The following is a 25,982-nucleotide window of genomic DNA, read 5'->3' on the forward strand; positions in this document are numbered from 1 at the left end:
TTAATTAGTATTGGTGGCGGTGGCCGGTGGCGCCCCCATGGGGTGGCCGGGGAGCCCCGCCCGGCGCTCCAGGACCCGGCACAGCGACGCCGTGTCTTGGCCGTTGTGGCTACCAGGTCACGGTTAATCTTTTGTCTTAGTTAGTTGTACCCGTTAACCTGAGTGGAGCACAGGGTTCGGTGCCGAACAGGCTCGCTGAGGAGCCTCTCATCTCGCGATCGTAATGTTCGACCCTCGCGTCGCGGCTGCTTCATTGCCTCGGATTCGTGCGTTCACGAGGCCATCTCGGTGCCGTTCACCGAACCTCATCGGCCACGCCTCATTGAGAGTTACCAGAGGACCCCGCCTTCCCCCGCGCGGTATATTTAGCCCCCCGCAGGTTGATGATCACATTCTGTCTGAGAAGACGTGAGAGGTGAAGCTCCTGCTGCTGTCTGCAGCGGGAGGAGAGGGAGGAAGAGGAAGAAGAAGAGGAGGAGGAAGAACCAAATGTCTTCGTGGACTCTGCAAAGTAAATGACCCGGTGGGACACTGCAGGTGGAAGTGTGCCGAGGGAAACGACGACGGAGTTCTGGGAGCGGTGGCCGCGCGTGTGTTGTCGCGGCGTCGGGGGGCGACTCACACTGTCACGGCGGCGACGTCACCGCACGCGGGTGCGCCTCTGCGCGTTCTTGCCTCTATTTTAGAATCCCACACCTACAGCAGTGACTCACTTCTCCTGCCGCCTGGCACATTCAGCTGTCCACATTCTTGTCAGCACCTCCCACCAGCGTCAGCCAGCCTGTCACCTACAAAACAGCGAGCGGAGAACAAGTGGGATTGTTATATAAAGCCGACACTCAAACACTCCAGGACGCCGAGCCGCGGAGCTTGCCGCGTGGCGAGGCTGCGGCGGTGGGTTTTGCGGCGCGGGAGGGGGTTAGGGTCGGCCAATCAGAGCCCGGCCAGCCAGCAGGATGTGGGCGGGGCATGCATTAAACATAATCCATCCAAGGCATTAATCCCAGCGATGGCCGACGCGAGATCTCCATAACAATGATAACAAACCAAAAAATGAAAATGTTTCGTGCTTGGGTGAATAAGGGCTCGGAGGGGCTCATCCGCCTTCTGCCGAATGTCGGCGGGGTTGGGGTGGGCGCGTGGGCATGTCAGTGAGGGACGAGGAGAAAATGAGGAAATGGAAGAAAGTCAATTAATATTAGTGGCAAAATAATAGAAAAAAAAAAGAAAATAAGACACCCCCCGCACCACCCTTCCTGTCTTACCTCCACATTGAAACACAACAAACTGACCAAACAGGAGCAAGACAGGTGTATTATATAAATGGATGTGGGTTTTCAGTTGTCACCAACTGTCCTTCACCTGGAAAGCTTTTCTAGAATGTCTGCCCGGCGACACCAGACACAGCGGGTATGTAACCAGTGAGACTGGTATATAACCAGTGAGACGGGTATATAACCAGTCAGACAGGTATATAACCAGTCAGACAGGTATATAACCAGTGAGACGGGTATATAAACAGTGAGACGGGTATATAAGCAGTGAGATGGATATGTAACCAGTCAGATGGGTATATAACCAGTCAGACAGGTATATAACCAGTAAGACGGGTGAATAACCAGTCAGAAGGGTATATTACCAGTGAGACGGGTATATAACCAGTGAGACGGGTATATAACCAGTCAGAATGGTATATAACCAGTCAGGTAGATATCTAACTGGTCAGACAGGTATATAACCAGTAAGACGGGTAAATAACCAGTCAGAAGGGTATATTACCAGTGAGATGAGTATATAACCAGTGAGACGGGTATATAACCATGTGAGACGGGTATATAACCAGTCAGATGGGTATATAACCAGTCAGGTAGATATCTAACTGGTCAGACAGGTATATAACCATTTATACAGGTATATAACCAGTCAGTAGTAGTAAGTTAAGGTGCGTCCGGGTTGGTTTACTCGTGTTTCAAAATGGCGCTGGGACAGAGGGGGTGAGACAGAGGGAGTGAGACAGAGGGGGTGAGACAGAGGGGGTGAGCACGGTGCGGTGCCCTTTTCCTATTTTTTTTCCTCCCGTGTCTCTGACCTACATCTATTTCCTCGCGCTCAGCTTGTCGTTCCCTCCTCGGCTCCGACTCCCACGCGAGGAACCGGCTCCTCCTTGGAGAACGAGCGGCGTGGCCACGCTTCACTGACTCAGCGCCGGGAAAGCCTGGCGGTTCCTACGTATCCCAGCACGGCGTCGTTAGTCAGCGTCACGCAGTGGCACGGGCGGGGGGAAGGAGAGGACAGTCGTGGATTGATATGTCGGTCGTGAGGGAGGAGCGGGTTGTGGGCGGAGCTGCTGGGCGGTGCCGGCGCTGGCCAGGCGCGGCGGGATCGACACACGGTGAGGCGTCATCACGACACAGACTCCTTACCTCAGCGCACATGTTCCATATGGTAGAGCAAAGTAGAGGGAGGGAGTAGAGGCTGAGTAGAGGTAGAGGTAGAATTGTGTAAGGACAGAGGTTGGTGTGGAGGTGGTGTAAAGGTAGAGTTGAGGGGGGTAGAGTAGGGAAGTTGGAAGTAGTGTAGAGTAGAGGTAGAATATAGGGAAAGTAGAGATGGAGTAGGGTACAGTGGCGGTAGAGGTGGAGTAGAGGTAGAGTAAAGGGAAGTAGGGGTAGAGAGGAGGTAGAGGTAGAATTGTGGAAGAACAAAGGTAGGTGTAGAGGTGGGGTAAAGGTAGAGCAGAGTAGGGTAATTGGAAGTAGTGTAGAAGTAGAATACAGGTAAAGTAGAGGTGAAGTAGAGTACAGTGGAGGTAGAGGTGGAGTAGAGTACAGTAGATGTTGAGGTAGAGTAAAGGGAGGTAGAGAGGTAGAAGGAGGTAGAGGTGGAGTAGAGGTAGAGAAGATGTAGAGGTAGAGTAAAGGGAGGTAGAGAGGTAGAAAGAGAAAGAGGTAGAGGTAGAATTGGGAAATAACAGAGGTAGATGTAGAGGTGGTGTAAAGGTAGAGTAGAGGAGGTAGAGTAGAGTAGTGTAGTTGGAAGTAGTGTAAAGGTAGAGTAGAGGCAGAGGGAGGTAGAGCTAGAGTAGAGCTAGGATATAGGTAGAGAAGAGGTGGAGTAGTGTACAGTGGCGGTAGAAGAGGAATACTGTACAGTAGAGGTAGAGGTGGAGTAGAGGTAGAATAGATGTAGAGGGAGGTTGAGTAGAGGTAGAGGTGGAATTGTGTAAGAACAGAGGTAGATGTAGAGGTGGTGTAAAGCTAGAGTAGAGGGGGGTAGAGTAGGGTAGGGTATTTGGACGTGGTGTAGAGGTAGAGTAGACGTAGAATATAGGTAAAGTACAGGTGGAGTGGAGTACAGTAGAGGTGGAGTATAAGTAAAGTAGAGGGAGGTAGTTTACAGCAGAATAGAGGTAGAGTAGAGGTAGAGTAGAGGTAGAGTAGAGGTAGAGTACACTCCCTTGTCCCTCTCTTCTTCTTCTATTCACAGTATGTCTGTTATTCTCCGGATCAGTGATGACACTGTGACATCCTCGTGGATTCCCTCAGTCATCGTCGTTATTTCGCATAAACATGAAAATAATCTGTTTGTCTCCCTTTGTGCTCGCCTGCACTTTAAGGAAAACTGAGGCGCTTGGGAAAAAAAAAGGTAATTGTGAGGAAGAAAGAATCACATTTTTAATTTCGTAAAAAAAAATGGGGAGAGCGACAGGGGAACAAATAAAGGGTGTTTGAGAAAAAAAACAAAACAGAAGTGAGGTTGATGCAGGGGCATGGAAGAGAGCGAGGAGTTAGGAGAGGCTTGTTACACACACACACACACACACACACACACACACACACGCACACACGCACACACGCACACACGCCTGCACACACATGCACACTCACACACACACACACACATACCTGCACACATGCACACATGCACTCACACGCATGCACACACACACACAGACACGCACACACACACACACATAGACACGCACTCACACACACACACGCGCACACACGCACACACACCCATGCACACACACACACACACACACGCACGCACAGAGACGGACTCACACGCACTCACTCACACACACACACACACACGCACACATGCACAGACACGCACCCACACACACACACACACAGACACGCACACACACGCACCCACACACACATGCACATAGACATGCACACACACACACATACACATAGACACGCACCCACACACACACACACAGACACGCAGCAGTGGCTCGGTGTGAAGGTGTGTGAGGTGCTGGATGAGAGCTGAGTTGTAATATTGGTGTTTTTATCACCGGGGGGGGGGGGGGGGCCCTGGAGAGCGCCGAGCGGCTCGGGGTGGGAACACACACACACACACACACACACACACACACACACACACATACACAGTCACTGTATCCCTATTTACACACATCCAAAAAAAAAGTGACACATTGAAAATAACTGTAACCCAGCAGCAGATTATATACACTGTACACATCTCCTCAAGTTATAGACAGTCGTTCATTATCACTTGCAGCCTGTCAGTGGTGCTTATCTTATGTCCAAATGAACTATGAGCCAAAGCTTTGACCCAGTGTTTTTCCCAGCGATGTCATCTCAGTCATGAGAGAGAAACGCAGCGTTTCCGTGTTAACTCTCTCCCTAATTTCTCTCTTCCTCCTATATTATGTTATTTTTCTGTTTTATTTTTTGTTTTAAGGTTTGTTGCGTATTGACCGTTATCTTTACGCAATTTCCCTCTCGGGATGAATAAATCTATCTATCTATCTATCTATCTATCTATCTATGTTTGTCTGTCTGTCTGTCTGTTTGTCTGTCCGTCTGTCTGCCTGTCTGTCTGTCTGCCTGTCTGTCTGTCTATCTATCTATCTATCTATCTATCTATCTATCTATCTATCTATCTATCTATCGATCAATCTATCTATCTGTCTATCTATCTGTCTATCTGTCTGTCTGTCTGTCTGTCTGTCTATCTATCTATCTATCTACTTCCTGGCGTTATTACTTCCTGTCTGACACTCTCTCTCGGCATCCTGCTTTGCTCATGGTTTTATTTGGCCTGGCTTGTGATCAATTTCAAAACACTGATCGGAATTAAATGTTCATATTCTGCTGGGGAAAAAAAAACGTTTCCTCCTTCCGATTTAACATTTTTCACACTTTGAATTCAAAGCCACGAGTGATGTTGCAGTCTGGGGAGGCGGTGCGTGTGACTCCTCCTCAATGTGTGTCGCAGGGCTCTGCAGACTCCTACACCAGCCGGCCGTCGGACTCGGACGTCTCCCTGGAGGAAGACCCGGAGGCCCTGAGGAAGGAGGCCGACAGGCAGGCCCTCGCCACGCTGGAGAAGGCCAAGGTCAGAGGTCAACCTTCTTGACCCCCCCCCCCCCCCCCCCCGTCCACACACCTGTCACACTCAGCGCCTGGGAGAGACACCACTGGGCTGGAGTCGGATTTCCCTCAATTTGTTTTGACCGAAATTATTTTCCTTTCTTAAAATGTGAACATTGCTTTCTCAATTGTAAATTGAGGTTTCAGTTTCAATTGTTGTATTCATTTCTCACATCCATTTGACCTGGGCGTGGCGAAGTGCTGAAGGAGACACTGCAGGTCAGACGCAGGAGTCGCAGGTGGATCGAGGCAAAATTAGGATTTATCGACCAAAATATATAATCAATTGACGAGGGTTGCAAAACAAGTGCAGGGGTCGGATAAAAAAAGCTAAAGCATGATAATTCTAAAAATGAGGAAAAAATAACTTAAACAGGAGTCAACATAAAGACGAGATGTGACTAACAGACCTGATCAAATCAAACAGGGGGGAACGTGTAATATACAGGGACGGGGCCAAACAAAAAAGACACAAGAGGGGTGAGGGAAATATCAGCAACAAAAATGATTAACTCTAAATATTATAAAACAAGGGACTAAATGATGCCAGTGCACATGTTTAAATAACTGCAAAATAAATACAAAAACACTCACCTATAAAAAGAGATAATTATTAAAGAAAATACAAAATGAACCAGCCCTCCCAGGAGGTTGAGCTGGATGGACTCCTCCACAGCTCTTTAAGCCCTGCAGCGGTGGAGTTGTTTGTCCTTCCCAATATGTAAGTTATACGACGCAAAACCTATGTGTCATTAATATGTGTTTGTACTTGATATGTGCATTATGAATGTAGGGTGTAAAAATATACGTTTTAAACATAAGGAAAACATAAAATATTATTTATTATTTAATTTTATAATATTATATAAAATATATATGAAAAACCGTGTGGGCGTGGGAGCGTCCATCGCAGGACTCAACGATTGAATAACGTAAAAAAAAAAAAAAAAAAAAAAGACTGAAGCCACAATGTTTGCATCAAACCAGCGTCTCCGTGAAAAGCCTCCAAATGTCTTACATGCAGTTCATCCACGAGAAGGTCTTTTATTTGAATCCGGGAGGTCTTCATTTCAACAAATTCAGTGGTGAAAATAAGTACTGGTAGCACAGGTCCTAATCACTTCCCCTGCCATCAGACGTAAAGGAAACTGTTCACAGAACCATCTCGTTAGTAACCCTCCTTGTTTCTACCTAATACTTACCAAATATATAGTACATACAATTATTTATTGAATAAGAGCAGGATTTACCCAAATGTCACTCTTAAATTGAGGGGGACTCTCAATACCACTTCAGCCTTGCAGGAGAGCTCCCCACATTTGGGCAACACTTCAGAAAGTTTTTATTTATTTTTTTTTTTCTGATTTCTCTCCTCCACCTCACCTCCACCTTGTCCCTACTCAGACCAAGCCCGTGGCCTTCGCTGTGCGGACTAACGTGGGCTACAACTCCGGCCCCAACGACGATGTTCCGGTCCAGGGCATGGCCATCTCCTTCGAAGCCAAAGACTTCTTGCACATCAAAGAGGTAAACTGGCTTCTTTTTTTTTTTTTCCGGCTCCCTTGTGTGTCCCCTGCGACGGAGCGGCGTCTCGCTGCCTGGAGCCCACAGTCAGCTGAGAGGGAGTCTGCAGCGAGCCGTGCTGGGAAACGGTCGGCAAAGAGAAGGGAAGTTTGTTCGGGGAGAGCCTTTTTTTACGCAGTCATGTGGTTTCGCCGAGGCCAGGATCTGTTTTGGGAGAGAGACTGGAGGACACCTGACATCCATGAAACCACCGATGCACGATCACAGATCGCACAAGACGCACGCGCACGCGCGCACACACACACACACACACACACACACACACACAGGGGTGTCCTTGAAATGTAATTTAAGGTCATCACTTATACTCCTTTTCGACAAGTTAATACAGGTCTCTGGGCTCTGAGGTCTCTGAGGTTTTTTGCTGAAAATACCACTCGGATTATGCATTCTAGCCATTATAACATGCCTCTACACCTCACCGTTTCAGACCCTTTCTCAACGGGCTGTTCTTGACGGGCTGTTTCCCTTTCTCGACGGGCTGTTTCTGTGTCCGTAGCTTTAAATGCAAATGAGCCGCTGCTCCCCACGCCCACTCCGGGCTAAATGCTGGTGGAGGACGAGGGGGCGGAGGTGAAATGGCCTCCGTGATTCACGTCAACTCAGTAAACTTCTTGTGAATATTATCAACTCGACAGCAAGAGACACTCACTACCCATTCTCTCGTTTAGCTCTGCCGTTATTCAAGAGTGTTGATAAGATGGAGACAGATGTCTTACAGGTGTTCAACCCACAAACGAAATCCATAAACATTATTGTGGATCCTGCGGCACGTAACGCCAGTAACTTTCTGGAAAAAAATAAATTTAAAATATTACTTTGGCGTGGGGGTGGTGTGGTTGAAGCAGCCACACCTGTCTTGGGTCTATGTCATTTGGCCCGGGATCAGAGGTGGCTGTACGCCTGTTGCTCACCAGAGCAATCAGGGAGCAACAGGTAAAACCCCCCTCCCCACACACACACGCACACACACAGCCTCTGTCATGACATGTGTCCACCTGCTCCCGGCTTGTTACATCTTGCCCACTCTCTACAATATACTGGTGTGTTTGTAACATCGCTGTGTCGGAGGGCCCTGAAAACTCCGCCTCTCGGGTGGCGTCTGGCAGGCGGGACGGCCCCAATTACCTTATTATTAGCGTTTTATTAGCTAATGAAAAAGAAAAGAAACACACAGTAGGGGTGCAATGAATAATCTACGTAGTCGAGAAAAAAATCGATGACCAAATAAATTGCCAGCTAATTTAATTGTAGATTAGTTGGTGATGTCATCGCGTGTGTTTTTTGCACTGACTCTGAATGCTCTGGAGTGAAGTGAACAAGGCGTGGGGGCATTTCATTGTTGACTCGGCCAAAAAGTGCAGTGTTTCCCACACATAGACTTTATCTTGGGCCTAGGTATATTAACGGCAGCCACAGTATATTTGGCGAGTTATTTTAGCATTATTTTAAACCTATTTTTATCTTTTTTTCTTTATCCGTCCATGAGCACGACGCTATCCGCGATCGATTAACTAGTGGGCTCGTCCTTTGTTTGAAGACTCAAACACGGCTCTCTGCTTCGAGAGTTTGTGTCGGATCGAGAGACGGCAGAAAGTGGTGCCGAGTTCACACGCTGGGAAAACTGTGATGCTGTGTGAAACTGTAACTCACGTATCAGATGCGTTGTTGATTCATTCGATTAAGGGGAAGCTCATACGACTCATGTCCAGGCATGAGACGCACTGACAAGCACAGAAAACCGGGCCGTGGTCGCCAGGCACGGACCACAGACAGACCCCCCTCCAGGACCACCTGCGGCGCTGGTGAGTGACGCTGAGCATCCGCCAAGGGGCCCTGGAAAGCACCCGGCGGCGCTCTCCGCAGCCCCGATGGATACCAGTGGCAAGCCGCCAGGACCTGAACACAGCTGTCAAGGGGCCCATCCGGTTGCCCCCTGGCCAACTACACCCCTACACCAACCCACCAGCGCCCCGCCACCCCGGAAACCGCAGTGCCCAGTGTGGGCTCTTTGTGTATGCAGTTAAAATTGCAGGGTGTGGAGGGGTGTGAGCCATCCAAGAATATCGAACCCCAGTCCCTGGAACCCCTCCTGCCCCGCAGACCCTGGTCTGGTAGTGTGTTGGTTGGAGTAAGATTTGTGTGGGTGTGTACAAATTCGAAGCTAGTATGAGTGAAATTGAAATTGCAGGAAAGTCGCGAAGCACGACTGGAGCTGTACAGCATGATGGGCAAGATGGCAGCCGCCCACCACATCGCTGCCCACACGGCTCGCATCCCACCCGTCCTGCAAACCCTAGGCCTATTGTGCAGTGTGTGCACTGAATTTGAGTTCCAGCACTGGCAGAGATAGGCGAAGCACAACCAGATCAATGTTGGAGTGCAGCGGCCACGCGGAAACCCCACCCCGGACCAGACCATGCCCCAGCGCCCCCTCCCCCCTCCACGGCACCAGGAGGCACCAAACCCACAGCGACCAGCTACAGGCTGCTCCGCGCCCCCAGCAGGCCCCTGACCAGCTCCCCACCGTTGCACATTTTCCTCTAGATTCCCTCTATGTGTAAATTGTTTTAAATAATTTATGCTGGGGCAGCTTTGATTCAAAGTAATAGCAATTCTTCTTTGTTATGTTGATAATTCATAATGTTGTGTCCGCTGTGGCCGTGTTTTGATTAGAGATACAACATAACATCAGTTCACAGCTGTAGATGGATAGAGCTTCATCCAGGGGGAGCTAGTTATTGGTGATGAGAAAAGTCGCTTCTGGGGTGACCTCTGACCTCTGGGGTGACCTCCAAGGCGACGGTGTTGCTCGTAGCAGCGGTAGAAGAGCGGAGTGAAATTAGCCAAAGCTTTGGAATATGACCATTGGTGACACCCGACTGACGCCGGTCCGTCTCCGTCTGTGTCGCCGTCCGCAGAAGTACAACAACGACTGGTGGATCGGACGCCTGGTGAAGGAGGGCTGCGAGGTGGGCTTCATCCCCAGCCCCGTCAAGCTGGAAAACACACGGCTGCTGCAGGAGCAGAGGATGAGGCAGAACCGACTCAGCTCCAGGTGAGAGAGGGGCTCTAGAGGGCGAGAGAGTCAACATCATCTCCATGTGACCGAGTGTGTGTTTTAGAATGACATGTTAACCTTTCACCCAGTGGTACCCTCTGTTAGACACGTCTGTAAACACTTTTTGAAAACAAATTATAAAAATAAACGTTCAAAAAAATGTTTATTATTGTATTATTATTATTATTATTATTATTATTATTATTAGTAGTAGTAGTAGTAGTAGTAGTAGTAGTAGTAGTAGTAGTATTATTATTATTTAATTTCTGTGTCCTTTGAAGGTGTACATCTTTTAACTTTTACAAATATAATATTTGGATAGGCCTGTCTCTTTAATACATTTCTTGCACTGTTTTTATATTCCGTATTTTGGAACAGTGCAATACAAACATTTTTCCATACATTTCCCTTGATTTGTGTTTGTTTTTCCACGTAACCTATGTAGAAGTGTGAGAAATAGGCCTGATATCAAATTACATAACGTGAGTGGGGTCCTCGGGTTTATTTAATCTCATACATCAGAATCAGAATCACTTTATCCGCCAAGCAAGTTTTCACATGCAAGGAATTTTCCGTGGTTTGTTGGCACATCACATACAACATAGAGAATAAACAATGTGTGCAATATGTTCAATGTGTTTTGTTTTTTTTAAGTGGAAAAAACTGAACAGTAGTGCAGGAATGTGAAAAAAAAAATGACCAGGGGAAAAGTACACGAGAACAAGGATGTCAACAAAGATGTGCGTTAATGGATGGCAACGTTGATATAACGTGTAGTGTCTCAGGGGTGGTGGGGGTGGGGGTGAGGGTCCGTTTCAGTGGGGGGGGTGTCCCCGGGCCTTGTTGATGAGGCGGGTTGCAGACGGGAAGAAGCTGTTCTTGGGGCGAGAGGTTCTGACCTTGTTGGGCCGCAGCCTCCTGCCTCCTGACCTCCTCCTGGGGCCCTCCATCGAAATACGTTTGAGAACCCCTGCCGTGTTGCGCCCTGTGTCCAGCCCTGAGACGCGCTCTGTGTTTTCCATCGCAGTAAATCCGGTGGAAGCTCCAGCCTGGACGTGGCCACGGGAACACGCAGACCCACCCCACCTGGTACAGGTGAGGCTCGGCTGCGGATGCGCGTTTGAAACGGTGGCGTGCGCGCGTGTGTGTGCGAGAGAGTGTGTGTGTGAGAGAGTGTGTGTGTGTGTGTGTGTGTGTGTGTGTGTGCGACAGAGTGATGGCGTGAGGGTTAGTCAGGCCTGTTGAGTCAGCGCACACCTCCATCAGCCGACTCGCAGAGTTCCCGGGAGCTCTGTCATCAGCCGACGGAGAAGGACAGAAATAGGACGGACAGCACACTCGGAAATTGACACGTCATGTCGTTTGAGTGTTTAGGTGTTTAATGATAGCTCATATGTGGATTATTTGGAGTTTAATTAAAACCCCTGAAGGAACTGAGGGAGCAGAGGAGATGATTATGTTATCTATAAAAAAAACAGTCTCCAGTGAACATCCCAGTAATCTGACAAACCTGCTCGGGTGGGTTCGGGTGGGTTCCGGTGGGCATTTGGATTATTTGTGCGGGCGACAACACGAATAGGCTGTGTAAACAAGGGCGTAGTTTAACGGGTTACGGGAAAATATTTAAACGGGAGTACAGCGGGGAAAAAGGGGTAAAATTGGGAGAATGACGGGGATTTTTCTCCGGAGTTTTCATTGGATGGGCAGATGATTCCTCTGGGTGGGCGAGGCTTATCTCTGTAGACACGCCCCTTACACTCTGGAATACTTGATGTTTGATTTAGATCAAAATACCATAGAAATTCCTTGCCCCGCCCCGCCCCGCTACACAACTCTTCCATCGACACCACTTCCTTTCCTTTCCTTCCGCTTCTTCCCTTCCCCTAATATCTGGGAGGCTGAAATCTGGAGTTGGACATAAGGCGCGACAGGTTGAGATTTCTGGAGTTTCTGTTCGTCCTTGGGGTTGGATTATTATTCTGGCTTTCATTTCCAGAAAAAAAAAAAAAGAAAAGGCTTTTACTTTGAAGGACTCTCTGGCGTCAACCTTAAATTGGGATGAATCGACCGCTTTACCCTCCCTGCAAGCGTAGGAGGGCAACCCCTGAGCACAATGAAACCACTTAGATTTACTTTGGCGAGGGCAGCAGCAGGTCAGGACGGAGGTAGAACACAGTCCTTATTCATTATTTATTCATTTGAATTAATTATAATTTTGTTTTATCGTTTTTTTTTGTACCTCATTGCACTTCACTGCTGAGCAAAACGGAAATTTATTGTAATTAACGGTTGCTGAATCATCAGAGAAAACTCTCAATCTGGGGCAGGAGTCAAATATTAAGACTCAAGTCCCGAGAGTTTATTAAAAAAATTAAAAATAAAAAAAACCTTTGAGAAATAATTTTTTAGGGCGGCGGCTATTCCTGGTCGAAATGAACGGCGTGATCTTCGAGGAGCCCGCGCTGCGTCTCTTTGGACGGACAGGGGCCTCTGGCCCCGTCTCCGCTTTATTTAATTAACCCGCTCTGGATGAGAGTGACGGGGTTGCGGATTAAAACCCGGCGCGAGTGAAAAGGCGCAATGTCAGCGTCTCCCTGCAGCGGGACGGGCGGGCCGCACCCCGGGGGGGGTCTCCAACCTTCCGGGCGGCGGCGGGCGTGGCCGGCGGCTCTGAGCCCCGCGTCGCTTCAGCCCCCAAAGCCCCCCTTCCTCCGTTCCAGCTTCTCACGGTTTCTTTCATCTTTTTTTTTTTTCTCTTTTTGACGCATCTCTCTCTCTCTCTTCCTCCCATCTGTTCTTTTCCCTTTTTGCTCTTCTCCTCTCTCTTTTTTTGTTTCTCTTGTTTTGGATTTTGTTTCCGTCCTTCTTCATTCCACCCTTTCGGCTTCTCCCTGCCCCCCCCCTATCGCTCTATCCCTCTCTTTCCCCTCTCTCTTGTTCCATCCCTCCCTCTCTCTCTTTGCCTTTCTTGCTCTCTCTCACGCCCTCATCCCACTCTCTCTCCCTCCCTCCCTCCCTCCCTCTCTTTTCCTCCCTCCCACTCCCCCCCTGTCTCCCTATCCCCCTGCCTCTCTCTCCCTCCCTCTCTCTCTCCCTCACCCTGGCTCTCCCTCTCACCCCCTCCCCCCTTCTCCCTCTCCCTGTCTCCCTTTCCCCCCGCCTCTCTCTCCCTCGCTCCTCTGTCCCTCGCTCTCCCTGTCTTCCCTCCTCTCTCTCTCTCTCACCCTGGCTCTCCCTCTCCCTCCCTCCCCACCTCTCCTCCTCTCTCGCTCGCTCTCCCTCTCTCCCCTCCTCTCTCTCGCTCCATCACCCTGGCTCTCCTTCTCACCCCCTTTCCCCTTTTCCCTTCCCGCCTCTCTCTCCCTCACTCTTCCTGTCTCCCCTCCTCTCTCTCTGTCTCTCTCTCTCTCTCTCCCTCACCCTGGCTCTCCCTCCCCCCCCTCCCCACCTCTCCTCCTCTCTCGCTCGCTCTCCCCGTCTTCCATCCCCTCTCTCCCTCTCTCTCCCTCCCCCTTCCTTCCTATCTCTCCCTCTGCCCCGCTGTCTCGCTCTCCCCCATCCCCACCCTGCCCTCGCCCCGACGGCCCACCCCCCGTAGCGCACGTGGACACGTGCACAGTGACCTTTGACGTTGACCCCCTGGACTTTGATGCCGAGGAGCTCCCTGAGTTCCAGGGGGACCCTCGCTCCCCCAAGGGCACGTCGGGCAGCGTCACCTCCCCGCAGGGGACCAACGCCCACCGACTGCCCTTCTTTAAGAAGGTAATGCTGTGGAGCCGCGTTCTGCTCCCCCGCCACCAGGCGCACCCCCCTCCCTGGAACCCCCACCCCCACCTAACCTCCACCCCCAGCATCTGCTACCCCTCCTCTCGCCGCCGTTTCTGACTAACACACCACCGCCGCTGACCCTGCTGCTCGCTCCTGAATCTAACACCGGGCCGGACCCCGCAGGCTGCGGTTGCCGTGGCAACGCCGAGATGCGTTGCCGGGGCCGTTTGTCATCTCCGACGGCTGGGAGAGGCGTTGAGCTAACTCGCTATTGGATAAGCCTGGACTTGCTTTTGTTTTTTTTGGGGGTTTTTTTCATCAGAAGACGTTAGAACGACTCCTCTCCCAGACCCCCTCCACCCACCACCCCCCTCCTCTCTTAATCTAAACCTGTCAATAACAAAATGTCACCTGTGTTTTTTTTTCTGCTTTTGTTTGTGTGTTGCTCTTTCTCTGTGTGTGTGTGTGTGTGTGTGTGTGTGTGTGTGCGCGTGGGTGTGTGCGTGCGTGTGTACATATGTGCGTGTGGCGCGCGTGTGTGTGTGTGTGTGTGTGTGTGTGTGTGTGTGGACTGATACCGTAGGTGGTCCAGCTAAACAGAAACAGAAATCGGTGAGTGTGGTTTGTTTTTCTAACAAGACTAACCTCTGACCTCTGACCCCGTCAATGTTTTTTTACGCTGTTTCCTCCTGTTGCCTGCTTCCTGCGCCGCCTGTCGGTCGTTCAGGGGGATTTTAATGTGAGAAAATGTGGAAAACGATAGAATAAAAAAAAATCCCAAATACCCACGGACTCAGTCCACGTCGCCAGCTCCAAGTGTCTTATCTCTTGACGCAAATTGGCTGTGAAATCGCTCAGGTTCTGTTGTGGGATTAAAGGACCGCGCCGCCGTCCAATTGAGTTTCAGCCAATTTCTCAGTTTACTAGTCACTCGTTCCACTTCGCCCCTGACCGTTTTACGGGCGATGGCTCACGTTCACATTTAATATCGCCTCTATTTTCACATTTTTTGGAAAATTTGGATGTTACGGTGAGAACCCTGCTCTTAAAAGCACGGTAACACGTATCTCCATCAGTCGCACTTAATCCTGTTTTTATTTTTTTGGCATCTGTTGAAGCGACCGCGCTTCCGCCTTGTGAGGTGGAATTAAAAAATAAGAAGTACGCCAAAAAAAAATATACCGTCGACGGAAGCCAGGCGTCGGGGTGATTCCCGGCGGCACTCGTTCACGGGGCTGAGCAGCGGACGCGTCCCGGCGTGTTTTTCGTTTAATTTCCAGCTCACACCTTTCTCCGCTCCTCCTAAGACTTTCCGTTCATTAAGAAAACAAACGAGAGGGCCGCGGCAGCTGCGGCGCGTCGACACGGAGCCGCGCCTCCACCTCAAAGCCGAGCGGCGTGCTTACGCTCCGGGATAAAAACAACAAAAAAACACACCCGGGCACCGGGGTGGTTACGTGCTCGGCACCAGCGCTGCCCTCCCAGCATTAAGGGCCATCCACCGGGCCGCTTTTAAAAAAAACCCATGTATTTTTAGATCCCGTGAGCGCCGATGAGAACAAACTAGCTGTGTTTATGTAACGCGATGTGTTGAAGTGGCGCCGGAGAGCAGCCCAGGGCGGGCGGAGTCCGAATGTGGATCCGAAAGCAGGGAGGAAAAAAAAAAAAGGAAAAACAAGAATCCCGTTTTACCCCCCGCCCCCAGTTGCCGGAGCGAGAGCCGGCGCGGCAGCGTTCGCCCTCTCGTCGCCGCGAACGGACTGTTTCAGGAGCGGGTCGGCTTTGAGGGGTGAATCACGCCTCCCGTGATTCATAATGCGCTACTCATACTGGAGTATGTGCCGGAGCGCAGGCTGCCGGCACGTTGGGCGCTTTGCGGAAGATCCATCCCATAAGCCGGAGCCAGGCTCATTTACATTCCCCCGGGTGTTAAATGTCTTGGGGAGCGACGCGACAGAGACAAAGGATTCGGACACAACCTGGCAAATTGGAATTATAATTAGAAGAACCAATCAGGAGGATTTAAAATAGAAGAACTATGAATAAAAAAAGCAATCTCGCGACGTCTCTCTCTCTCTCTCTCTCTCTTTCTTTCGCAATATATTGATTTATTATCACGAGGGAATAAAACCAAATAATAAACACGAACGGGTCTCGACCTTAGCGGTTGCCCCTTCGTACACACCTTGTTATATGTAAAAAAATATATAATAAATATATAATAAAAAATTTGAGATACTGATGATTGCGTTGTTTACCTTTTATCAAGACTGTTAAACTGTTAAAAAAAAAACTAAAAAAAAAACATGTAAATATATCCATAAAAAAAACTTTTTTTTGGTTGATATCACTGTCTTAATATTGAAATATCGGTTATTCCTATTAGGGATCAATATCACTCAATTGTGAGATAATTACAATTTGGCAACCATTTTGTCAGTCTTGGCACCCACCAGCTGATGCATGGTTGCCAGCTGGAGCGCCGCTTGTGGAAGTCGGCGTCGGGTCCCGACTGACAGGGCTCTGCGTGGTGGTAACGACACCCCACCCCCTGCTCCCTATCTGACGGTTTAAAGACCCCGCAGTGCGGACCGCTACATCTCCACGCTTTCAGAGATCTGGGCGTTGAAATATTCGTCCGGCTCTTGAGGTCTCGCTACAAAAGCCATCCTGACTCTGGCTGGGTCGGGTCAGGAGGGCGGGGCCCTTGTGTGAACTGTGCATTAATTTATGTATGAGTGTATTCCTGTGGCTGCGGATCGTATTTCGGTGTTTTCGTGTTCCGTGAGAGTTGTGTTGACAGCATCTTTGTGTGTGCGTGTGTGTGTGTGTGTGTGTGTGTGTGTGTGTGTGCGTTCACACACATCACACGCCTCGCCTGACCCCTGTACATCATGTTTCAGATGGAGCACGTTCCTCCGTACGACGTGGTTCCCTCCATGAGACCCATCATCCTGGTGGGGCCCTCACTCAAGGGCTACGAGGTGAGATGTCCGCTTCGTTTGTTTACACTCTAATCACAGTTCAGCTAGACGGGCTTCACATTTCACACAGAAATCCACGGCACCCTCCTAGTCCCCCCGAACCCCCCACCCGGGCGAGGGAAAACCTCTCCACCCAAAAAAATGGAAGGAACCTTGAGGAGGCACCACAGAGGGAGGACGGGATACAAGTAATTCAGTAAAAAGTATTTATTACACAGCTCTGTGGTATACTCGATCCCGATGGGTCAGTACGGATCAGTTATTTCTGAATTTGGTTGTCAAGAGCTTCTGAGCAGTTAATAATGTCCGTTGCCTGGGGCAACCGCTTCTCCTGGCTTCGGTCCCTCGTTAGCGTGCCACTCACACTGGCGCCATCTGGTGACGCTACATAGAAACTACAATGGAAACCTGGGAAGAGATGAAAGTGGACGTTGATATTAAAATCCCCAAATTCACTTTGTCAGATGTAGGGCGATTTTCTACTTTATGTAGTTATTTATTTATTTATTTTTCCAGGTTCCGCGTTGGTGCAGCTACTATGCTGTGGGCTATTTTTCCGAGCAGGAAGCTCTAAAACTAGGCGTCAGAATCTAGTTATAAAATAATTGTCAACTATGTCAATGTATTCATTTATTTAGGAAGAAGCTGTGTAATAATATATGGCAGAATAACCCCCATAACCCCCTTGAGAGTGATACACTGATCACCCTGTTGGGGCGTTGCTTTGCCATAAGGACCGTCTGGTTGGACATTACCACTTTTAAATATTATTCCTAATTTCAGTTCAGCTCTTCCCACACACTCCGCTCTGCTAGAAAAACGCTTCCCATGTATTTCCATTTGAAGAAAATGGAGAAAATGTCCGACGTTTGCGCTTCTTCCCCGCAGGTGACCGACATGATGCAGAAGGCCCTCTTTGACTTTTTGAAGCACAAGTTCGAGGGCAGGTAGGCCGGCGGGCGGGACAGCAGAGAGAGAGAGAGAGAGAGAGAGAGAGAGAGAGAGAGAGAGAGAGACCCCAAAATTGTGGACAGGTACCCGTTCCGCGCTCACGCCCCCAAAATCCCTTCCCCCTCCCGACTCCCGCAGGATATCCATCACGCGGGTGACGGCGGACATCTCGCTGGCCAAGCGCTCCGTGCTGAACAACCCCAGCAAACACACCATCATCGAGCGCTCCAGCACGCGCTCCAGCCTGGGTGAGGGCAGATGTTGCATTTATTTCATATATAATATTCCATCGGACGTGTCGCCCGCCCGCTCGCCAGCCGGGGCGCGGGCGACCAGGATCCGGCGCTCGTGGTTTATTTAGCGGGTTGATTAGAGCTGTACTCCGCTGTACCTCCGCACCTCTGCATCGACTCCTGTAAGTGTCGCCTCTCATCCATTTAACTTTCTCCCTCCATCTCTCTCTGTTTTCCCGTGATTTGAAATGCTCTGTCGCTGACGGTCCGTGTGTTTTCTGTTCCCTCTCTCATAAGGACAAAGACCCTCAGGGAAACGGGGAAAAAAAAGTGAAATGTGGGGTTGTTGTTTCTGTCTGTTTTGAGGTATCCGGGTGCGGATTCAGAGGCATCTATGAACCTCGTTACTGTATTTAAGTGCATTTTTTCAAGTGTCTACTTATTTAAGAATATTAAGTTTCAGAGACTTTTACTTTTCACTCGACTACATTCTAACACAGTCGCATCACTTTAGTGAAAGTAAAATCGGGATTTATTTTTCTATATATCCAGTATAAGTTGAGGAGTTGGGTGGAATTGTATTTAATGAAGCACGTGGATGCGGGCCACAGCTGCAACGACCTTGACGAGGGTCCAGAACCAGATGTTTTGTTCCGGTGGACGGAGGGTGAACGCTGACTCTCTGCCCCTTCGGTCATACCGTTTAGAGAAGGGCATCAATCGATCACTCAATCAATCAGTCAATCAATCAGTCGATCGAGCTACTTGAGGAAAACCTCCGCCGCCCCGTCCCACCAGCCTCCTCCGTCCGACTGTCTGAGTCTGATCTGTCTCTTGTCTCTCTTCATCCTGTCTCTCCTGCCCTCCGTCCACCCATCCCGCCCGCCCCGCCCGTCCGCCATCCCTTCCTCCCTCTTTTCTCTCAGACGTGCTGGGTACGTATCCTCTCAGCTGCTCCCCCTCCTCCTCCTCCTCCACCTCCTGTCGCTGTACTCCCCTTGTCTGTGACCCCACCCCTCACATCCGTCCGCCTGCTTTGCCCCTGACCACTTTCGCTGTTCCTCGCGCCCCCCCCCGGCTGACGTGGCGGTTTGAGGGAGCCCCCCGCCCGTCCCCCTCCGGGCCCCGCCCGACGCCGTGCGACGGGGTCCAACCCGCCTCCGAGTATTTAAGGGCGTCGCTCTCGTCGTCGGGTGGAGCCTGGCGCGCGACTGGGGGGCGCAGGTCCGTCGTTCAGCGTCAGTGGAGTGTCATGAAGGAGCGCCCACGCAGCGCCTCCTAGTGCCCAACACACCCATCGAAACCTGAGCGACGTTGTATCGACAGTATATTTTTTAATATTGCAGTGTATATATTTTTAGCATATAACTGTATTTATTACTCAAGAATCTTCTCCGTCGAGACTGAGCCGTCAGGGGGGGCGAAGCTCCGTTGAGGTTCTGGATAAGTGAACGCCAGTGGAAGCGTTGCTTGCGAGGTGTAACCCTTCCGATTATTATTGATTTTCCCGTCGGCCCCTCGGAGGCTGCCAAAACCAGATGAGTACTGGGATTTGAGCGGAGGGCGAGGGACGTTAGCTGCCTTCCCTTCCCTCCCTCCCTCTATCCCTCTCTCTCTCTCTCTCTCTCGCTCTCGCCCGCCCACGCCCTCCCTCTCTCCCTCCACCCTTCCTCACAGGCTAATAAAAGACACTGTGCAACAGGCTGTTATTGAGGAACAATGAAAAGGAGAGGAGCTCAAGCAGCTCATCTAATAGAGTAATCACCGCTTTCGCCTCCTTCTAACAAATAACAACTCATGAAGCGCCCGACAAGGTTTTTTTTCTGTTGTTTTGCACTGACTGTTATTGCTGTTGTTGTCGTCGCTGTCCTTGTTGTTCCGTTGACCTGGTGAAATGCCTGAAAGTTGCCCCGCCCCCCCCTATTTCCAAGCGACGCGCCCCCCCCCACCCCCCCACCCCCCGCCCTCCCGTAGCGCCTCCGGCTCAGCTCCAGCGGCTGGCGGCGGCGCCGGCGGAGCGGGACGGGGACGCTTGGACGTTCCATTTCGCCGAGCGCAAATGGAACCCGGGAGCACAACGGCCTCCGACCCATTTGCTTCAGCCTCCTCACCACTCGTCTGCTCCACCTGCATGACGACAGCGCTAACACGCCGGGCCGTGCACGTGTGGGGGTGGGGTGGGGGGCGGGTGGGCGGGCGGGCGGACGGGGGTTGGCGGGGCGCGTGCCCGTGCGCAGGCGGACGCCGCGCCGGGCACGCGGGCGTGACGGCGTCTGTCCTCTCTCCCTCTCCCTCTCCCTCCTCTCTCTCTCTCTCTCTCTCTCTCTCTCTCTCACTCCCCCCTCGCCGTCCAGCGGAGGTGCAGAGCGAGATCGAGCGCATCTTCGAGCTGGCGCGCACGCTGCAGCTGGTCGCCCTGGACGCTGACACCATCAACCACCCATCCCAGCTCGCCAAGACCTCGCTGGCCCCCATCATCGTTTACATCAAAATAGCTTCGCCCAAGGTTGGCGCCCCCTCCTCCTGCCCCCGCTGTAGACAGAAAGTACAACATGTTTTTCAGCTTGTGTATTACAGTCTGTATTAGTCTGTATTACAGTCTGTATTACTGTGTATCACAGTGTGTATTACAGTGTGTATCACAGTGTGTATCACAGTGTGTATTACAGTGTGCATCATAGTGTGTATCACAGTGTGTATCACAGTGTGTATTACAGCGTGTATCATAGTGTGTATCACATTGTGTATCACAGTCTGTACGACTGTGTATCACAGTGTGTATCACAGTGTGTATCACAGTGTGTATTACAGTGTGTATTACAGTGTGTATCATAATGTGTATCACAGTGTGTATTACAGTCTGTACGACTGTGTATCACAGTGTGTATCACAGTGTTTATCACAGTGTGTATTACAGTGTGTATTACAGTGTGTATTACAGCAGGTATCACAATGTGTACTACAGTGTGTATCACAGGGTGGATTACAGTGTGTATCACAGTGTGTATTACAGTGTGTATTACAGTGTGTATCATAGGGTGTACTACAGTGTGTATCACAGTGTGTATTACAGTGTGTATCACAGTGTGTATCACAGTGTGTACTCAGTGTGAATACTCACGTGCTGTTGTTTGGTTGCAGGTTCTCCAGAGACTCATCAAGTCCAGAGGGAAGTCCCAGGCCAAGCACCTCAATGTGCAGATGGTGGCGGCAGACAAGCTGGCTCAGTGCCCCCCTGTGAGTCTGACCTTTGGGAAAGTGAAATGACTCAAAGAAAAAAATGATTTATATATATATATATATATATATATATAGTACAATAATTACATTGACATATACTGTAGAGTGACAGAAAGAGCTGAAATGAAAGTTGATAAGTAAACACACCACAGCAAACCACCTTTGTCTTATTATTGAAAGCAGATTTTTGTGTTGAGATAGAACGTGCACAACTTGGTTTTAATGCACCAATTTATTTATGTTTAAAGAATTAATACTTCATTTTATTTATTTATTTTTTAATGTCGCATTGTATTGTGCGCCCGATCTGATGTGAGACCAGGAAAAAAAAATCGGAAGAAAATATTTCATTTCATTTTATTGTATTAATTTGAATTTATTTGGTTGTCTATTACATTCGATTTTTCCCACTTTACAGAATAAATAAGCCCATTAAATCAACCATCTCGTCTCGGCTTGTGAACAGGAGCTGTTCGATATCATCCTGGACGAGAACCAGCTGGAGGACGCCTGCGAGCACCTGGCCGACTACCTGGAGGCGTACTGGAAGGCCACGCACCCTCCCAGCAGCAACCCCCCAAACCCGCTGCTCAACCGCACCATGGCCACCGCCGCCCTGGCCGCCTCCCCGGAGCCCGTGTCCAACCTGCAGGTACAGGTGCTCACCTCCCTGCGCAGGAACCTGGATCTGTGGCCCGGCCTGGACGGCCAGCGGGAGGCGGAGCACGCCCTCTAGAGGCCCGGAGGGGGATTGGACGCGGGGGTGGGGGGTCCGGCCGCTTACACACACACACACACACACACACACACACACACACACACACAGGCGCGCGCGCACACACACACACACACACGCCTTACTGTTCTCCACACGCGCTCCTTCACCTTTGAGCCTCGAAAACAGGGTAAGGGAGCGTCTGGTCTGGCACCGCACAAACGGCTTTAAACCGGGTCCATTGAAAACCCAATCCCACACACACGCACACGCACCCGCACACGCACACTCCCGCACGCATGTCAGGGCAATGGATGAAAGGGTGAGGTATAAAATGTTCAGATCAGATCGTTCTTATGACGCCGCGGAGTCACAGACAGAGCGGCCCCGCCACCCTCCTTTGTAGCCCGGCAGACCATAAACACAGTACGGTCTGTTCCACCGCAAGCACAAAGCAGCATCCTCCCCTCCCCAGAATCAAAAGTCCCGTTTTCGCCACCACGTTCCCCCGTCAGGGAAGCGGGATTCAGGTTTTTTTTTTTTCTTCTGTTCTCAGTGTTGCCATGGCACCGCCTCTGAAAGACGAGGCGGCCTCCTCGCTTGGCGGCGCGGGGGCCGCCACTAACCGCTTGTACACTTAGCTCCGCTCACATTTTGTCGGAAAATGGAGCATACACACTAATGCACTAATTCGGGCCGCGCCGCATCTCCAACTCACCCCCCTCGTACGCAGGGGACGGTTAAACCGTCGTGATTTTAGTCGTGGGCAGAAACATCTCCATGGAATCCGCCGTCACTTCCTGGAGGAACAGGAAGCGACATCTGGAGCAGATTTAGTCAAAGCAGTGAATCGCGCTTGTAATAAGCGTCACAATAGTTCCACCTCAATCACTCCACAACGCTGATTCCAGTTCAGACTTCGATTAAAAGGAAAAGGCAAAACGACTGTTCTCTGATGAACTGCTCGCACGTAGGTGTGCAAAGTGATTTAAGTGTGACTGAGCAGCATTAACCTGATCTATGTCCACAGTAGTGTGTGCGTGCGTGTGTGTGCGTGCGTGCATGTGTGTGCGTGCCTGTAGGTGTGTGTGTGCGTGTGTTAACATTGCCCGAAGCTTGAATGTGTACACTGTATAGATACCATGTATTTCATGCACACTAGCGCTTTTAATGCAGTCGTGTCCACTAATCCTGCTCAGCTGACACAATATAACCGACTAAGAAATGACCCAATGAAAAGCAATAATTAAATTCACTAATTGAAAGCCGTTCAACCAGGATGGAAACTAAATCCACAGTATTTCTCGGAGAGACACTGGAGAGATTATAGGAGCAAACACTGAGTGTATTTTATTAAAACTCACTGTTTACACACAACTTGTCTTCAATCTATATACTATCAGACCCAATATATATATATATATATATGTAAAATATACCATTTCTATATATAGATATAATTACAATTATAACCTCTTTATTTAAATGATCATGATTTACTATTATTCTAACCAGGTTGGTGACATTAATTATCATAGTAAATCATGATCAGTTAAATAAAGAGGTAATAATCATAATAAAAAAAAAAAAAATTATATATATATATATATATATATATATATATATATATATATATATTTATTTATTTATTTTGTGCTCCCCAAGTTCATTTTCGCTCAATCAGGTCATTCAGACAATCAGGTCAAATTAGAAAGCCACGCCCAGTCATTGAGCTGAGCTCGCTTTAAAAGGACCTTTACAATTCCCATCTGTAGTTGGTTGTTGAGCCACTTTGTACCTGTCGCTCATGAATGTTATTGTTTAGTGAATTTTAATTAGAGCGAGCCTGCTCCCTCTGAGTTCCGGAGACGACTGAGAATCTTTGTAAAATGAGAGGAAGCAGAATAAAAAATGTTTATGAGATTTAAAAAATATATGATTCGTGGTATGTGTTCAAACTAATGATGTTTGAGAGAAACGCAGACAAGAATGCAAAGCGAAATGTGCTGATCCATGTCGAAAATCCAATTTTGCTGTTATGAACACTCTGAACAGTGCACATACAGTAGTTAAACCACCGTCCGATAAGCCTGGAATGACATCATGTACTGTGATGTGATGTCATGTAGAAAGCGGCCGCAGCCCTCCAATTTAGACACATCCCAACCCTACTTAACACTGTACTACCATCCTTTACCCAAACTAACAGCCTGGTTTTGCTTCTACATGTCTCCGTGCATGCTGTGTGTGTGTGTGTGTGTGTGTGTGTTTGTGTGTGCGCGTGTGTGTGTGTGTGTGTGTGTGTGGGTGCGCGTGCATGGGCGTGGCATGGGCGTGGCTCGCCGCAGGGGCCGTACCTGGTGCACGGAGAACAGAAGAGGGAGGGTGCTCTAACGCAGGGCGGCGGGCGAGCCGGCCTCCATGACTACCAGTCGGACTCGGCCGGGAAGCCCCAGCTGCAGCAGACCTACCTGCGCTCGTCCCGCGGCCAGCGGGGCGGCGGCGGCGGCGGGCGCGGCCTGTCGCGGCAGGACACCTTCGACTCGGAGACGCAGGGCAGCCGGGACTCGGCCTACACCGAGGCCGGCGACTCCTGCATGGACATCGAGACCGACCCCTACGAGGAGCCCGAGCCCTACGGGGGCGGGGGCGGGGGCAGCCGCGCCCACCTGGCGCAGCACCGCGCCCGCCAGGCGTCGTGGGAGGACGAAGGCGCCGAGCCGGACCAGGAGAACCTGAACCAGCCGCACGGGCGGGCCAAGCTGAGGGAGCGCTACTGCCAGGACCCGGCGGGCGGGACGGGGGACAACATGGGCCGCAACAAGAACCAGGAGGAGTGGGGGAGGGACGTCTACATCCGCTGAACCCACGTCCGTAGGGAGGGGAGGCGGGTGTGAAGGACCGGGCCTTTGGGTCACGGGGGACTGCAGCGTGGATTCGGGGGTCCTGCCAATCAGACGTACGAATAGATCTGTTTCCATCCCTTATTGAGGTACTTTTCTCCTTCCAGAGTGTAAAGAGATCAACTGCCAAACACCGTCGGCCAACGTTATTCTACAAGTTCAATTCATTTATGTCTAGAAAAATATATATATTGGTCTGTTGTAGGTCTTATATTCTTATGTTAATAATAATGCATGATTATCATCGAGTCCGAGTGACAGCACGAGGACGGTGATTTATTTTATTTTATTTTATTTTTAGGATTGTAAAATCTCTGATTGTGATCCGTGCGACTGGACCTTTTTTTTTTTTTTCCAGGTGTAGAAGGCGGAGGGAGCTGTAGTCTCACGCGTCCGTCCTCCGCCGTCTTAAACAGGGTCTAACGTCACGCCGCGCCCCGTCTCGTGTACAGCGTCAGGGTTCCCCAATCTTCCATCCCTCCTTCCTCCCTCTCTCTCTCTCTCTCTCTCTCTCTCTCTCGCTCTCACTCTTTGACACTGACTCCGAAGCTTCTGGACCCCTCGAGGTTTCTCTGCCTTTTTTTTTCGGGGGGCCTCAGATCTCCAGGGCGTCCCGACTCCCCCGCTCTCCATTTCTGAACACCCAGACCTTAAAGAAATAAACAAAAAAACAAACAAAAAAACAAACAAACAAAAAAAAAAAAAGCACCTTCTCTCCGGCTGGAGGAGCTGCAACTCCCGCTTAACCGGAGAAACGGCTGACGCGGGGTTTCACGCGCCGCCGACTCGACGTCAGCAACATCCCAAAGATCCTTTTTCCTCTTCTCCTCCTCCTCCTCCTCCTCCTCCCCTGACCCCCGGCGCCGACCGGTTGCGCCGGCCGTCTTACGTCCCACGGCGTCCCCCCCCCGTAGAGTTCTCTGCTTCTTCTTGGCCGTTGCCGTCGCTCCCGCGGTGTCCGTTTGTACGGCGGCTACCGAGGGCTACATTCAGACTGGCTCCACGTTTACGTCGAAATCGTTTAATCTTTCTTTCGTTTTTCCTCCCGCCTCGGTTTGAACCGTCCAGCCTCGAAAAAAGACCTGCAGACGCTCGGGTGGGGGGGGGGGGGGGGGGGTCCTTGTGAGGGGCC

The 25,982-nt window shown here is 50.3% G+C and overlaps 2 protein-coding genes across 2 annotated transcripts in view; both read left to right on the forward strand.

Moving 5' to 3' along the window:
- The window catches only part of cacnb1 (calcium channel, voltage-dependent, beta 1 subunit), a 39,571-nt gene extending 16,177 nt beyond the window's left edge, over positions 1-23,394 (forward strand). The window contains exons 3-13 of the mRNA XM_080009459.1: positions 5,257-5,376; positions 6,816-6,938; positions 9,917-10,053; positions 11,084-11,151; positions 13,655-13,818; positions 16,728-16,808; positions 17,697-17,755; positions 17,898-18,007; positions 20,347-20,498; positions 21,134-21,229; positions 21,699-23,394. Coding sequence (XP_079865585.1) covers positions 5,257-5,376; positions 6,816-6,938; positions 9,917-10,053; positions 11,084-11,151; positions 13,655-13,818; positions 16,728-16,808; positions 17,697-17,755; positions 17,898-18,007; positions 20,347-20,498; positions 21,134-21,229; positions 21,699-21,968 — 1,380 coding nt within the window. The 3' untranslated portion in view covers positions 21,969-23,394. The remainder of the gene's footprint in view (positions 1-5,256; positions 5,377-6,815; positions 6,939-9,916; positions 10,054-11,083; positions 11,152-13,654; positions 13,819-16,727; positions 16,809-17,696; positions 17,756-17,897; positions 18,008-20,346; positions 20,499-21,133; positions 21,230-21,698) is intronic.
- LOC307237386 (voltage-dependent L-type calcium channel subunit beta-1-like) lies at positions 22,258-25,932 on the forward strand (the record flags this gene model as incomplete). Its single annotated transcript, XM_080010099.1, has 2 exons — positions 22,258-22,269; positions 24,296-25,932. 2 exons carry the CDS (start codon positions 22,258-22,260, stop codon positions 24,809-24,811), a joined length of 528 nt encoding a protein of 175 aa, XP_079866225.1. The 3' UTR covers positions 24,812-25,932.
- Positions 25,933-25,982: the final 50 nt, after the last annotated feature.

The sequence above is a fragment of the Zeus faber genome, assembly GCF_960531495.2.
Source record: "Zeus faber genome assembly, chromosome: 11".
In the NCBI taxonomy this organism is placed as follows: Eukaryota; Metazoa; Chordata; class Actinopteri; order Zeiformes; family Zeidae; genus Zeus; species Zeus faber.